Below are 15142 nucleotides of genomic sequence, written 5' to 3' on the forward strand. Positions count from 1 at the left end.
GAAGAGAACGTGATGTCAATCCTAAGTGGTCCATTAGGCATGTTGTTGGGCCCATCTGTACTGCGCTGCATGGTGTCGTGGTTGCAAAGATGGATCTCGCCATGGACATCGGGAGTGAAGTTGCGCATCATGCAGCCTATTGGCCACAGTTTGAGTCGTAATACGACGTCTGTGGCTGCTAGAAAAGCATTATTCAACATGGCGGCGTTGCTGTGAGGGTTCCTCCGAGCCGTAATACGTAGGTAGCGGTCATCCACTGCAGTAGTAGCCCTTGGGCGGCCTGAGGGAGGCATGTCACGACAGTTCCTGTCTCTCTGTATCTGCTCCATGTCCGAACAACAACGCTTTGATTCACTCCGAGACGCCTGGATACTTCCCTTGTTGAGAGCGCTTCCTGTCACATAACAACAATGCGGACGCAATCTAACCGCGGTACTGACCGTCCAGTCATGCTTGAACTGCAGACAACACGAGCCTTGTACCTCTTTCCTGGTGGAATGACTGGAACTGATCGGCTGTCGGACCCCTCCGTCATGCATGGTTATTTACGCCTTTGGGTAGGTTTAGTGACGTACCTGAACAGTCAAAGGGACTGTGTCTGTGACACAATATCCACAGTCAACGTCTATCATCAGGAGTTTTGTGAACTGGGGTGATGCGAAACTTTTTTTGATGTTTGTAGCTGCGATTCTTCTTGGAATACTGGTATATAATGATGATATAGTCTCGAGTGGAATGTTATACCACTCTTCGACCGGAACCTCTTCTAATTCCTGTAATGACGAGGGAGGCACATCCAGAGTCTGCACTGCAATACCTCCCACAAGGGTTCGATAATATTCAAGCCCGGGGACTGTGCTGGCCAGGGAAGGTGCTGCATTTGAGTTGCATGCTCCTCATACCACGATTGTACTGTCCTGGCTGTGTGAATGGATGCATTATCGTCCTGAAATATGACACAACAACATTTGAAAAAATTTTCACATAATCGTTGGCTGTAACACGGCCTTTGAGAATAATGATGGGACCAGCAGATACCATGATATAGCTGCCCACACCATCACACTTCCACCTCCATGGTTAACCGTTGGAATCAAGCAATCGGGATAGCAAGCTTCTTTTGGCGTTCTCCAGACGTAAACCCGGCCCGATGTTGGAAATAACGAAAACGTTGACTCGTCGGACCATATGACGTTTTTCTACTGAACAGCCGTCCAGAATTTAAGCTCCTGACACCATGTTTTACGCTTCTTTGCGTTGGTTGTCGTCACTAATGGTTTCAGTACAGCAGCTCGTCCATGAATATCTGCTTTATGGAGTTCTCCTCCGGACAGTGTCGATAGATACGGGGTCTCGAAGACGGCTATGGAGCTCTGCAGTCACTTTAGCTGCCGTGGTTTTGTGTTGTTTTGATACAATTCGTGTTAGCGTACGACGATCTCTGTCATTTAGTTCTGATTTTCGCCCACTATTACTGTTACACGACGATATCTTTCCATGTTTTGTGTAGGCTGTCATGGTTGTCGAAACAGTTACTCTCGAAACATTCAATAAGTTGGCATCTTTGTTACTGCTGCTCCAACTAACCGGGTCCCCACAATCTGCCTTCTTTGGAACTCTGTTAGATCTTTCATTGCACGTCGACCTCGGCCTCTGAATGTAAATACGAAGTGTGCACTACTAGCAAACAACCGAGACTGACGCCTACTCCGTACTGAACACGCACAGTCCAGCGCGACACGTGCCTTAAAAACCATCCACAGGCTGGCCGGCACACCGGACCTCGACACTAATCTGCCGGGCGGATTCGTGCCGGGGACCGGCACGCCTTCCCGCTCGGGAAACAGCGCGTTAGACCGCGCGGCTAGCCGGGCGGGCTTTTGTAAGGCATGCTACTGATTTCCTACTTCTATTGAATCTAAGCTGACACACATATGCTCACAGACAAGGGGGTGAAACAAAACATATTTTTGGGCAGTTTATAAGTAGTCCACTTCACTTTTTGGCGAAAAGTGATGAGCAATAAGCAGCGACAGTGACCGCTTGTTTTGCTCCGAGCACACGTTGCGATTAATTGGTGACGGTTGCAATTATCAGTTTCGAGGTTGTGTGTTTCGCTAACGTGGATGCAACAACCTCATATCTGAACTCCAACATTTTACCAGTGGTGTCAAAAACTAATTACAAAGAGACTTTAAGGTGACAATAAATTGGGATATACAGTTGCTCACTGTAATCAACTGATAGAGTTTGCAAAGGAACAACATTAGGTTTAGCTTTTTGTATGTTTTGTTTGTAATAATTACAAACTAATATCGATACACCAGTTCCGTGAAACCAATGACATTAGATTTCTGTGTAGCTACTGTGTACGGTACTTAACAGCTTATTGCATTAAATTTATTTCTGCATATAGCTATTTTCATTGATCGAAATTGTAAATGTCTGTTGTCGCCCTGAGGAAAAACTAAGATATGGAAAAGAAAAGCGTGTGGTCTTCAACCACCGAACTAAGGGAACCTCTGCGCCTTTTAGCTGCTCCTCCTTTTCAGCCGCCTTTCTGTACCTGGGACAGCTTTCCTTTGGTTGAGGTGCGCACCTGGCGGACAGCGGAGGACACAGTAGCTGCCACGCAATGTTTGAACGCACCTGGCGGACAGCGGAGGACACAGTAGCTGCCACGCAATGTTTGAAAACAGTTCACGTAGAAGCGCGCTCCTCCTGAAGCTGATATTTGTGCAGAAATGTGGTGCTGTGCGTCGAAGAAGTCGGCGGTTTAACGACTTTCTTAGTAGTGCGTCGTCTCATATAGATTTAGCCTTCGATGCAAGTTATTTCCAGGCAAAATTTTGTGTTCAAATGGGTCACGCCAGAGGTACATGAAGCAGTGTTCAAAGACGTAGACGCCACCTAACATGCATAATGCTCCCAATTGCACTGTGACTCAAGGGCAAGCTTTTGACTTTCTAATTTATATTTCACATTGTTGCAGGACAGACAGATGTATTAGAGAGAGTGTGGTGATGTATTTTTTAAACAGTACAGTAATAATTACAGTAAATTGTGTTGCCGTCTTTCAAAAGCACTTTAGGTCCATTTGTCTAGAACTTTACATTAACACTTCATTAATTAAAAAGTGTCTGTCACAGAATAAAATTTACCGTCTCCTTTAATACGAAAACTAAGTAAAAATTATGAAAGCTCCCATTGCTACATTCATTGGATAATGTAACTTATATAGTTTGTCAAGTTTAGACTATATTTAATAAGTCGATACCAGTAACTTCATTTCTGTTTTAAAAGTTTAGTTAATTTGATTGGAAAAGTGATTGCTGCCAAACATCTTGTCGAATTCACTCTGGTCCTAAGTGTAAAGTTACATTTCTTCAACAGATTTCAAGCAAAAACTCTTTTCAAATTTTATCCCTTCAGGACTGGGCACTGCATTCTATAGACATTATTATTCATTTTCATAAGGAAAATATTCAGGGTGAGTTTTCTCTGGTTGTGATCCAGCTGTAAATACTGGTACTGTGATTTGAAAACCTTCAGTTATTTAATCACTGACTAAGATAACCAGTGAAATGCGTAGCGATGTATCCGACTGCAAATGTTCGCTGCATACACCCTTCGCAGTGTTTGCTCAGAAATCGATTGACATGGACCTGCACTAACGGACAGCAACTCTTGTCGAGTTTGAAACCAATTGTCATCGACAACACGAGGCCCTCGCCTGCCGTCCTTAGCGGCTAGGGTCCCTTTACGACGACTGTTGTTACGCCGCGTTGCATGGCAGAGGGTGGCACACCGTTCCGTGTAGACACGTTCGACAGTCCACACTGACACACCAACAAATCGGACAGTTGCACTTGCAGTGTGGTGAAGGGCGCGTCCAAGGACGAAGACTTTTTTCTGCCACTTTGCCGTACCTCGACATCGACCAGCCGTACTGCGACATGCCAAACTGCAGACATCGCCGCCGTGTCGTGCACCAGTGGCGGAGGGCCGCGTGATAGCCTGATAACAGTCCTACACCATACTAACACACTGCAACAAAAACGCCCACAGAGTGGGGAACATCGCGGAGAAACAAGGACCACGAATATCATTCCACACAGACAACACGGTACAGAAATAACTACACTAAGAGAACCTCCACAGACAAATTCTCCAAAGCTGGAACCTATCAACGAACCAGTAGTTCAACCCAGTCTGTCTTCACAGGCCAAACATACAGAAATTTCAAAACGAGATATTCTGAACATGAAACTTCCTGGCAGATTAAAACTGTGTGCTCGACCGAGACTCGAAATCGGGACCTTTGCCTTTCGCGGGCAAGTGCTCTGCCATCTGAGCTACCGAAGCACGACTCACGTCCGGTACTCACAGCTTTAATTCTGCCAGTATCTCGTCTCCTACCTTCCAAACTTTACAGAAGCTCTCCTGTGAAACTTGCAGAACTAGCATTCCTGAAAGAAAGGATATTGCGGAGACATGGCTTAGCCACAGCCTGGGGGATGTTTCCAGAATGAAATTTTCACTCTGCACGGACGTGAGTCGTGCTTCGGTAGCTCAGATGGTAGAGCACTTGCCCGCGAAAGGCAAAGGTCCCGAGTCCGAGTCTCGGTCGGGGACACAGTTTTAATCTGCCAGGAAGTTTCATATCAGCGCACACTCTGCTGCAGAGTGAAAATCTCATTCTGGATATTCTGAACACTTGAGAGTCTTAAAGTGACAGTAGATACTCCATCCCATTGTATGGGCTTCCTCCAGCGGTAGCAATCCTTGTCCTGGCGGCGCAGCCAGTGCTTCACTGTGTGAATCGCTTCCTCGTCGTCCTCAAAATGTCTTCCGCGAATGGCGTCCTTCAAATGCCCAAAAAGGTGGAAGACCGAGGGGGCTAGGTCAGGGTTGTCGGATGTGACAGCCGTGGATGGTCTATCCGACCGCTACAAATCGCGGAGCTCCGCCGAACGGCCTTCCGATGGTCTCACCCTCCGTGCCCAAACACTAACTGTACTTCTGTCGACAGCAGATGCTCCACGGACTTTGCACAAGCGTTTGTGAGTATCCCCCACAGTTTCTTTCTCTGCAGTGAGAAATTCAAAGAATGCACGTTGTTTGTAACGTACCTCATCTACAGACGCCATTTTGAAACTGTCCCGCAGCTACGCTATCTGTCGGAAGAGCCGAAAACTTCGCGCGCTCACTCAAGAGACTTCAAATAATACATACGTAACGTTTCTTGTTCGTAGCATTGTTTTCGGCTGAGAAAAAAATGCCGTGTATTACTTTCTGAGTAACCCTCGTACAATAACATACATAACCACAAAGCATGGAAATGTACTTCGAAAACACACAGATTTCTTCATGACTGCTATGCGGATGACAAGCTGGAAAAAAGACAAATGGTTCAAATGGCTCTGAGCACTATGGGACTTAACATCTCAGGTCATCATTTCCCTAGAACTTAGAACTACTTAAACCTAACAAACCCAAGGACATCACACACATCCACGCCCGAGGCAGGATTCGAAACTGCGACCGTAGCGGTCGCGCATCCCAGACTGTAGCGCCTAGAACCGCTCGGCCACACCGGCTGGCGGAAAAAAAGACAAAAACGGTACCAAAAACGATCTCTAAAAGTCAATTTTCACTAGGAAGGTAATTTGCAGGTAAGCTATCGAAACAAAGCAAACAAAGTGCGCATGATATTGTATTTACGTCTAAAATATATAAACGACGATAAACTGCGTATTATGTTCTACAGGAATAAATTTGACCCACAGAAGATGACACATAGTTGTCTAAACTTGTCTGGTTGAGTAAAGAGAAAGAAATTGTGTTGCGCGTAATGTGGAGTTTAAAAAACCGGTTTTAAATCGCAAACACGTGAAATGCATCAACAGAAACTTCCAAGCCGAGTGAGACGATTCCATCAGTCAGGCAGCGGTTTATTTATTTATTTAGCGTATGGCTATACATGCAACATTAATACGTCAAGTGTTAGACATTAAAATCTTATAACAATCATAAATATAATTTATGTTTATATTGGTCAGTTAAAAGGTTATATCGAGGTTTGAGATCCATTCTAGCGCCGATGGGGATGCCTCCAGGAAGTCGGACCAGTTCCCTGCATATGCTCGCAAGGAGCATTCACCATGGATGTGTTGGATCGTCTGTCTAGGGGCACCGCAGTCGCATTCTGGTGACATCGCTCTTCCCCATTTGTGTTGTGAATCCGCACACCTGCCATGTCCAGTACGTATTCGATTTAATGCGGACCATGTTTTCCGTGTTAGTTCCATTCCAGAGATGTTGCAGTTATAGCTCTCAAACCAGGTCTGTAGTTGGTCATTTGTCTTTTGGTTCCAATCTAGTCTCCATTGTTTCATGTGGTCATAGTTATTATTTTGAAGCTGCTCAGCTGTGCGTATGGGTGGCTTTCTTGATTTCAATCGAGTGTGTCGCAGTTGTGAGAATTCTTCTTTAATTGGTAGTTCTGGTTTTGTCTCAATCTTTCTGAATTCGTGCAGTAGGGCCGCTTTTCTACGCAGGTCCGGGGGCAGGATATTACATAGCACCGGTAACCGGTACGTGGGCGTTGATTTAACAGTTCCAGAAATCAACCTCATTGTGTTATTTAATTGCCTGTCAATAAGTTTGGGGTGCGTAGTAGACTAGCCTCCACATGGTGCAACCCGGGCAACGTGATTATATCGCGGCTAAATAGTCTACAAACTTGGCTACCAGACTATCCTTCGGGATCTGCTGGTAATTCAAACATGCAACGAAGCGACCAAACGAACGATTCCTTTGGGAACCATCCGACTAGAAGATTGGGACCATCAGTCCGGATCTGCCAGCTAAATATTGAGGGAAATAGTCGATCCAAACCTGAGTCAGGCAGCGGTAGCCGACCGCGACAGACGCAGCAACAGATAAGTAAACGCTTTTGTGTCATTCATGAGTTCCTAACCAGGAGCGAATTTTATTGTATCATCTGTGTGCTTTAACAGTTTAGTTTCTTGTGTTTCTGCGTGTAAATTTAACATCTAATAGCCACAGTTCTCGCGTTTTCGTTTGTGACATATCAAAAGTTCCTAATCAGGGGAATATTACTTAGTTTCACTTGAGTGCATCGGTAGTTAGGTTTTTGAATATCTGCGTGTTACTAGACACAGTTCGTGCGTTTTCGTCAGGGTCTAACAGTAGAGTTGCGCAGCACGTGCCGATAGTCCGTTTATCTGAACAGTTTAGTTTTCCATGGTCTTTAGCACGGACAGGGACTGCGACTGTTTTGTGCGGATGCGAGCCGAGTTGGTGACACTTCGCTCTCAGCTTCAGGCTGTGATGGCTTCGGTTACACAGCTTGAGGCTGCAGTGGATGGGCACCACAGTCGTGGGCCGGCCGTGGGGATCCAACGGACGTCCAGCACGTCAGATTCCTCCGATCGGTCCTCACCGGTGGCCAACCCAGTTACTGCTCGCTCTGAGGCTGACCGCTCACCTGTGGTCGAGTGGGAGGTCGCCCTGGGGCATAGCAGGTGGTGAAAGACTTCCCAGACGGCCGCACGTAAGGCCTCCCCGGTTTGTCTGACAAACAGGTTCCAAGTGCCGTCTGTGTGGCTGATACTGTCGCTGAGCCAGATGCTGTCGCCTGTCCTGTTTCAGAGGAAACCACTCAAAGATCCAGGCAATTGCAGAGGGTGGGGTTATTGGTAGTTGGGAGCTCCAATGTTAGGCACGTTATGGGGCCTCTTAGGGACTTGACTAACAAGGAGGGTAAGAAAACCCATGTGCACTCCGTGTGTATACCGGGTGGAGTCATTCCAAATGTGGAAATGGTCCTCCTGGATGCCACGAAGAGCTCATGGTGCAGCCAACTGCAGGTGCTTGCTCACGTCGGTACCAATGAAGTGTGTCACTTTGGATCAGAAGAGATTCTTTCTGGTTTCGAGCGGCTAACAGAGGTGGTAAAGGCTGCCAGTCTTGCTTGCAAGATGAAACCAGAGCTGACCATTTGTAGCATAGTCGACAGGACCGACTGCGGACCTCTAGTACAGAGCCGAGTGGAGGGTCTGAATCAGAGGCTCAGACGGTTCTGCGACCGTGTAGGCTGCAGATTCCTCGACTAGCGCCAAAGGGTGGTTGGGTTTCGGGTTCCGCTGAATTGGTCAGGTATCCACTATACGCAGGAGGCGGCTTCACGGGTAGCAGCGGCTGTGTGGCGTGGGATAGGCCGTTTTTTAGGCTAGAGGGTCTCGGGAAAACACAAGAAGGGCTTCAGTCACAAAGGGTGCAGGCTGAACACAGGAAGAACGTAGCTACAGGAACCACTGGTATAACAGCTGTAAATTGTCGTAGCTGTGTTCGGAAAGTACCAGAGCTCCAACCGCTAATAGAAAGCACCGATGCTCAGATCGTTATAGGCACTGAAGGCTGGCTAAAGCCGGATATAAGCTCAGCCGAAATTTTTGCGAAGAACCTAACGGTGTTCCGAAAGGGTAGGCTAAACATGGTTGGCGGTAGCCTGTTTTTTGCTGTCACAAGTAGTTTAACTTGCCGCGAAATTGAAGTAGATACTTCCTGTCAGTTCGTATGGGCAGAGGTCATTGTTGGCAACCTGGATAAAATAATAATTGGATCCTTTTACCGACCTCCTAGTTCAGATGATACAGTTGCAGAAAAGTTCAAAGAAAACTTGAGCTTGATTTCAAACACGTACCCGACTCATACGGTAATAGTTGGTTGTGACTTTAAGTTACCCTCGATATGTTGGCGAAAATACATGTTTAATTCCGGAGGCACGCATAAAATATCATCCGAAATTGTGCTAAACGCACTCTCTGAATATTATTTCGAGCAGTTAGTTCATGAGCCCACAGGAATGGTAAACGTTTGTGAAAACACATTTGACCTGTTAGCAACAAAAAATCTGAGTTAATAACGAGCATCAAAACCGATATAGGGATTAGTGAACACAGGGTTGTCGTAGCGAGATTGAATACTGTAATCCCCAAATCCTCGAAAAATAAGCGAAAAGTATACGTATTCAAAAAAGCAGATAAAAATTCGCTTGACGCCTTCCTGAGAGACATTCTCCACTCATTCCAAATTAATAATGTAAGTGTAGACCAGATGTGGCTTAAATTCAAAGAAATAGTATCGGCAGCAATCGAGAGATTTATACCAAATAAATTAACAAACGACGGATCTAATCCTCCTTGGTACACAAAACGGGTTAGAACACTGTTGCAGAAACAACGAAACAAACATGCCAAATTTAAACAGACGCAAAATCGTCAAGATTGGCGATCCTTTACAGAAGCTCGAAATTTAGCGCGGAGTTCAATGCGAGATGCTTACAACAGTTTGCACAACGAAACTTTGTCTCGAAACCTGGCAGAAAATCCAAAGAGATTCTGGTCGTATGTGAAGTATGTTAGCGGCAAGAAACAATCAATGCCTTCTCAGCACGATAGCAATGGAGATACTGTCGAAGACAGTGCTTCAAAGCGGAGTTACTAAACACAGCCTTCCGAAATGCCTTCACAAAAGAGGACGAAGTAAATATTTCAGAATTCGAATCGAGAACAGCTGCCAACATGAGTAACGTAGAAGTAAATATCCTCGGAGTAGTGAAGCAACTGAAATAACTTAATAAAAGCAAGTCTCCTGGTCCAAACCGTATACCAATTAGGTTCCCTTCCGAGTATGCTAATGCATTAGCTCCATACTTAACAATCATATACAACCGTTCGCTCTACGAAAGATCCGCACCCAAAGACTGGAAAGTTGCCCAGGTCACACCAATATTCAAGAAAGGTAGTAGGAGTAATCCACAAAATTAGAGGCCCATGTCGTTAATGTCGATATGCAGCAGAATTTTAGAAGATATATTGTGTTCGAACATTATGAATTACCTCGACGGGAACGGTCTACTGACACACAGTCAACATGGGTTTAGAAAACATCGTTCCTGTGAAACACAATTAGCTCTTTATTCACACGAAGTGCTGAGTGCGATTGACAAAGGATTTCAGATCGATTCCGTATTCCTGGATTTCCGGAAGGCTTTTGACACTGTACCACAGAAGCGGCTCGTAGTGAAATTGCGTGCTTATGGAATATCGTCTCAGTTATGTGACTGGATTTGCGATTTCCTGTCAGAGAGGTCACAGTTCGTGGTCATTGACGGAAAGTCATCGAGTAAAAGAGAAGTGATTTCAGGCGTTTCCCAAGGTAGTGTTATAGGCCCTTTTCCGTTCCTTATCTACATAAACGATTTGGGAGACAATATGAGCAGCCGTCTTAGGTTGTTTGCAGATGACGCTGTCGTTTATCGACTAATAAAGTCATCAGAAGGTCAAAACAAACTGCAACAAGATTTAGAAAAAAGTGGTGCGAAAAGTGACAGTTGACCCTAAATAACGAAAAGTGTGAGGTCATCCACATGAGTGCTAAAAGGAACTCGTTAAACTTCGGTTACACGATAAACCAGTCCAATCTAAAAGCCGTAAATTCAACTAAATTCGTAGGTATTACGATTACGAACAAATTAAATTGGAAAGAACACATAGAAAATGTGAAACGTCCCCTTTGAACAATTATACATGACTGTGCTTAAACTGACACACAATATTTTTAGCGCAACGCAATCTGACTTTCAAAAAATCCCTACAAAAAAATGGCTCTGACTAACATTAACCTATACGTTTCACAAATCGCTTACCTCACAAAAATCTTGGTTACTCGAACTACTGCAATATAGCGAGCGCCACTACTGCCAGCTAAATAAAAGATTCAAACTACGGAAGGCACTAACTACTGATAGGCATAGTTAGCAAATGAGAGATTTTAATAGAGAACAAACAATCTATTTACCTTAATAGTGTTGAAAAATCATAATATACATAGCAGTTCATGACATCCAGTCTTACAAATTTCAAAACTCCGCCATTTCTCTCCCCACATCCACCACTGCTGGCGGCTCACCTCCAACTGCGCAACGCTACGCGCTGTTCACATCCAGCTGCCCAACACTACAATGGCAGACAACAATGCAAACTAGCCACAGACTGCACACAGCACAGCCAGTGATTTTCATACAGAGCGCTACGTGGCGTTACCAATAAGAAAACCTAAATAGCCTACTTACAAATGCTGTGGGGAAGGCTAACCAAAGACTGCGTTTTATTGGCAGGACCCTTAGAAAATGTAACAGACTTACTAAGGAGACTGCCTACACTACGCTTGTCCGTCCTCTTTTAGAATTCCGCTGCGCGGCATGGGATACTTGCCAGATAGGACTGACAGAGTACATCGAAAAAGTTCAAAGAAAGGCAGCACGTTTTGTATTATCGGGAAATATGGGAGTGTCACAGAAATGATGCAGGATTTGGGCTGGAAATCATTAAAAGAAAGACGTTTTTCGTTGAAACGGAATCTTGTCACGAAATTCCAATCAGCAACTTTCTCCTCCGAATGCGAAAATGTTTTGCTGACACTGAGCTACATAGGGAGAAACGATAACCACGATAAAATAAGGGAAATCAGAGCTCGTGCGGAAAGATATAGGTGTTCGTTCTTTCCGCGCGCTATACGAGATTGTAATAATAGAGAATTGTGAAGGTGTTTCGATGCACCCTATGCGAGGCACTTAAATGTGATTTGCAGAGTATCCGTGTAGCTGTAGATCCCCAGCGCTGCTCTTTTAGAGAACTGAGTGACGGCCGCCCCCCGACTCACGACTCACCCGCGCGGTCGGTGGCGCCCCAGCCGGCGACGGTGAGCGGCCCCCGGGGCGGCCGCGGGTCGCCGTGCAGGCACGCGGGCAGCACGCTCTCGCCGAAGGCCACCCTGCGCTCCAGCCGCAGCAGCGCCACGTCGTGGTAGAAGGCGGGCCGCCGGAAGCCCGGGTGCACCAGCGCGCGCTCCACGCCGACGCGGCCCTCCGCCGGCGGCTCCTCGCCCAGCCACGTGCTGCCCAGCTGCACCACCGACGGAGACTTCCTGCGCCGCAACACGCCATCCGTCATCGCCCGTACTCTACACCAGCCGACAGCCGAGACACGAGGCAAATGCCAAGCTGCAGCCTTCACCAAAGACATCATGCTCACCTCTATACATTTAGTACTGTTCTGACACTATACTAGCTATCTGGTGATGCCTGGCTTATGTATTTATTCCAGTGTTCTACAAGTCCATGCCATCCTTCCTCCAGTCTCTGTCCATTTCCTTCTGCACCTCTCGCTACACATCTCCTCCTCTTGCTTTTCACTATCCGTCTGTCCATCTGCTCCTCTCCCCTCTCACTTCTACCTCCTCCTCCTCCCTTTCTCCATCCATTCCTTCCTCCCCTCCCTCTGCCCTTCTCCCCTTCCCACTGTCCATCTCTTTCCCCCTCCTCTTCCCTTTCTCTCTCCATCTCATCCTCCCCTGTCTCTTTCCTCCATTCGCCTCACTCTACCTCCTCTTTCCCCATCTAACACCATCCCCTCTTCCCCCTCTATCTTCTTCTTCACCTCCAGCATCCCTCTCTCTCCTCATTTCCTCCTCCCTCTCTCCCTAACTGCCCATCTCCTTCTCACCCTCTCACTGCCCATCTCCTCCTGCTTTTTCTCTCTGCCCTTCTCTTCTTCCCTGCTCTCTCATTCCATCTCTTCTTCCATTTCTTTGTTCATTTCCTTCTCTCCCCTATCTCTCTTCATCTCATCCACTTCTCTTTCTGTGCCATTTGCCCATCTTTCTATCAATGTCGTGCTCCCCCACAGCTGTATCCATCTCCTCCTTGCCTCTCTTTGTCCATCTCTAGTTCCACCCTTTGCTCTCCACGTTATCACCCCCACCCCAGTACGTTTCAGCTTCTTACCCTCACAGTATATTTTTTTTACAAGTAGCAAGTACAATATTATTGAACAATATGAAAAAACGTAAATTACAAACTACGACATGCCCACACGTTATTCAACATATAAACGTCACTACAGATATTTGGATTTAGGTTATGACATGTTCCATATGCCTACCAACACTGGCGATGCTGTGGCGCAGACGAATAGGGAAATTCTACATGACCAGCCGAAGTGCCGGAACATCGATGCTGGCGATGACCTCCTGAATGGCTGTTTTCAGCTTAGCAGTGGTTTTCGGGTTACTGCTGTACACCTTGGCTTTAATATTGTTGTTGTGGTCTTCAGTCCTGAGACTGGTTTGATGCAGCTCTCCATGCTACTCTATCCTGTGCAATCTTCATCTCCCAGTACCTACTGCAGCCTACATCCTTCTGAATCTGTTTAGTGTAATCATTTCTTGGTCTCCCCCAACGATTTTTACCCTCCACGCTGCCCTCCAATACTAAATTGGTGATCCCTTGATGCCTCAAAACATGTCCTACCAACGGATCCCTTCTTCTGGTCAAGTTGTGCCACAAACTTCTCTTCTCCCCAATCCTATTCAATACCTCCTCATTAGTTATGTGATCTACCCATCTAATCTTCAGCATTCTTCTGTAGCATCATATTTCGAAAGCTTCTATTGTCTTCTTGTCCAAACTATTTACTGTCCATGTTTCGCTTCCATACATGGTTACACTCCATACAAATACTTTCAGAAACGACTTCCTGACACTTAAATCTATACTCGATGTTAACAAATTTTTCTTCTTCAGAAACGCTTTCCTTGCCATTGCCAGTCTACATTTTATATCCTCTCTACTTTGACCATCATCAGTTATTTTACTTCCCAAATAGCAAAACTGCTTTACTACTTTAAGTGTCTCATTTCCTAATCTAATACCCTCAAGATCACCCGACTTAATTCGACTACATTCCATTATCCTCGTTTTGCTTTCGTTGATGTTCATCTTATATCCTCCCTTCAAAACACCATCCATTCCGTTCAACTGCTCTTCCAAGTTCTTTGCTGTCTCTGACAGAATTACAATGTCATCGGCGAACCTCAACGTTTTTATTTCTTCTCCATGGATTTTAATACCTACTCCGAAATTTTCTTTTGTTTCCTTTACTGCTTGCTCAATATACAGATTGAATAACATCGGGGAGAGGCTACAACCCTGTCTTACTCACTTCCCAACCACTGATTCCCTTTCATGTCCCTCGACTCTTATAACTGCCATCTAGTTTCTGTACAAATTGTAAATAGCCTTTCGCTCCCTGTATTTTACCCCTGCCACGTTTAGAATTTGAAAGAGATTATTCCAGTCAACATTGTCAAAAGCTTTCTCTAAGTCTACAAATGCTAGAAACGTAGGTTTGCCTTTTCTTAATCTTTCTTCTAAGATAAGTCGTAAGGTCAGTATTGCCTCACGTGTTCCAGAATTTCTACGGAATCCAAACTGATCTTCCCCGAGGTCGGCTTCTACTAGTTTTTCCATTCGTCTGTAAAGAATTCGTGTTAGTATTTTGCAGCTGTGGCTTATTAAACTGATTGTTCGGTAATTCTCACATCTGTCTACCACTGCTTTCTTTGGGATTGGAATTATTATATTCTTCTTGAAGTCAGAGGGTATTTCGCCTCTTTCATACATCTTGCTCACCAGATGGTAGAGTTTTGTCAGGACTGGCTCTCCCAAGGCTATCAGTAGTTCCAATGGAATGTTGTCTACTTCGGGGGCCTTGTTTCAACTCAGGTCTTTCAGTGCACTGTCAAACTCTTCACGCAGTATCGTATCTCCCATTTCATCTTCATCTACATCCTCTTCCATTTCCATAATATTGTCCTCAAGTGCAGCGCCCTTGTATAGACCCTCTATATACTCCTTCCACCGTTCTGCTTTCCCTTCTTTGCTTAGAACTGGGTTTCCATCTGAGCTCTTGATGTTCATACAAGTGGTTCTCTTATCTCCAAAGGTCTCTATAATTTTCCTGTAGGCAGTATCTATCTTACCCCTAGTGAGGTAAGCCTCTACATTCTTACATTTGTCCTCTAGCCATCCCTGCTTAGCCATTTTGCACTTCCTGTCGATCTCATTTTTGAGACGTTTGTATTCCTTTTTGCCTGCTTCATTTACTGCATTTTTATATTTTCTCCTTTCATCAATTAAATTCAATATTTCTTCTGTTACCCAAGGATTTTTATTAGCCCTCGTCTTTTTACCTACTTGATCCTCTGCTGC

The 15142-nt window shown here is 45.4% G+C and overlaps 1 protein-coding gene across 1 annotated transcript in view; it reads right to left on the reverse strand.

Moving 5' to 3' along the window:
* Positions 1 to 15142, reverse strand: part of LOC126260783 (serine protease snake-like) — a 179477-nt gene that overhangs the window by 43592 nt on the left and 120743 nt on the right. The window contains exon 6 of the mRNA XM_049958120.1: positions 11755 to 12018. Within this exon, the coding sequence (XP_049814077.1) occupies positions 11755 to 12018 (264 nt within the window). The remainder of the gene's footprint in view (positions 1 to 11754; positions 12019 to 15142) is intronic.

This window comes from Schistocerca nitens, chromosome 5 (assembly GCF_023898315.1).
Source record: "Schistocerca nitens isolate TAMUIC-IGC-003100 chromosome 5, iqSchNite1.1, whole genome shotgun sequence".
Classification (NCBI taxonomy): domain Eukaryota; kingdom Metazoa; phylum Arthropoda; class Insecta; order Orthoptera; family Acrididae; genus Schistocerca; species Schistocerca nitens.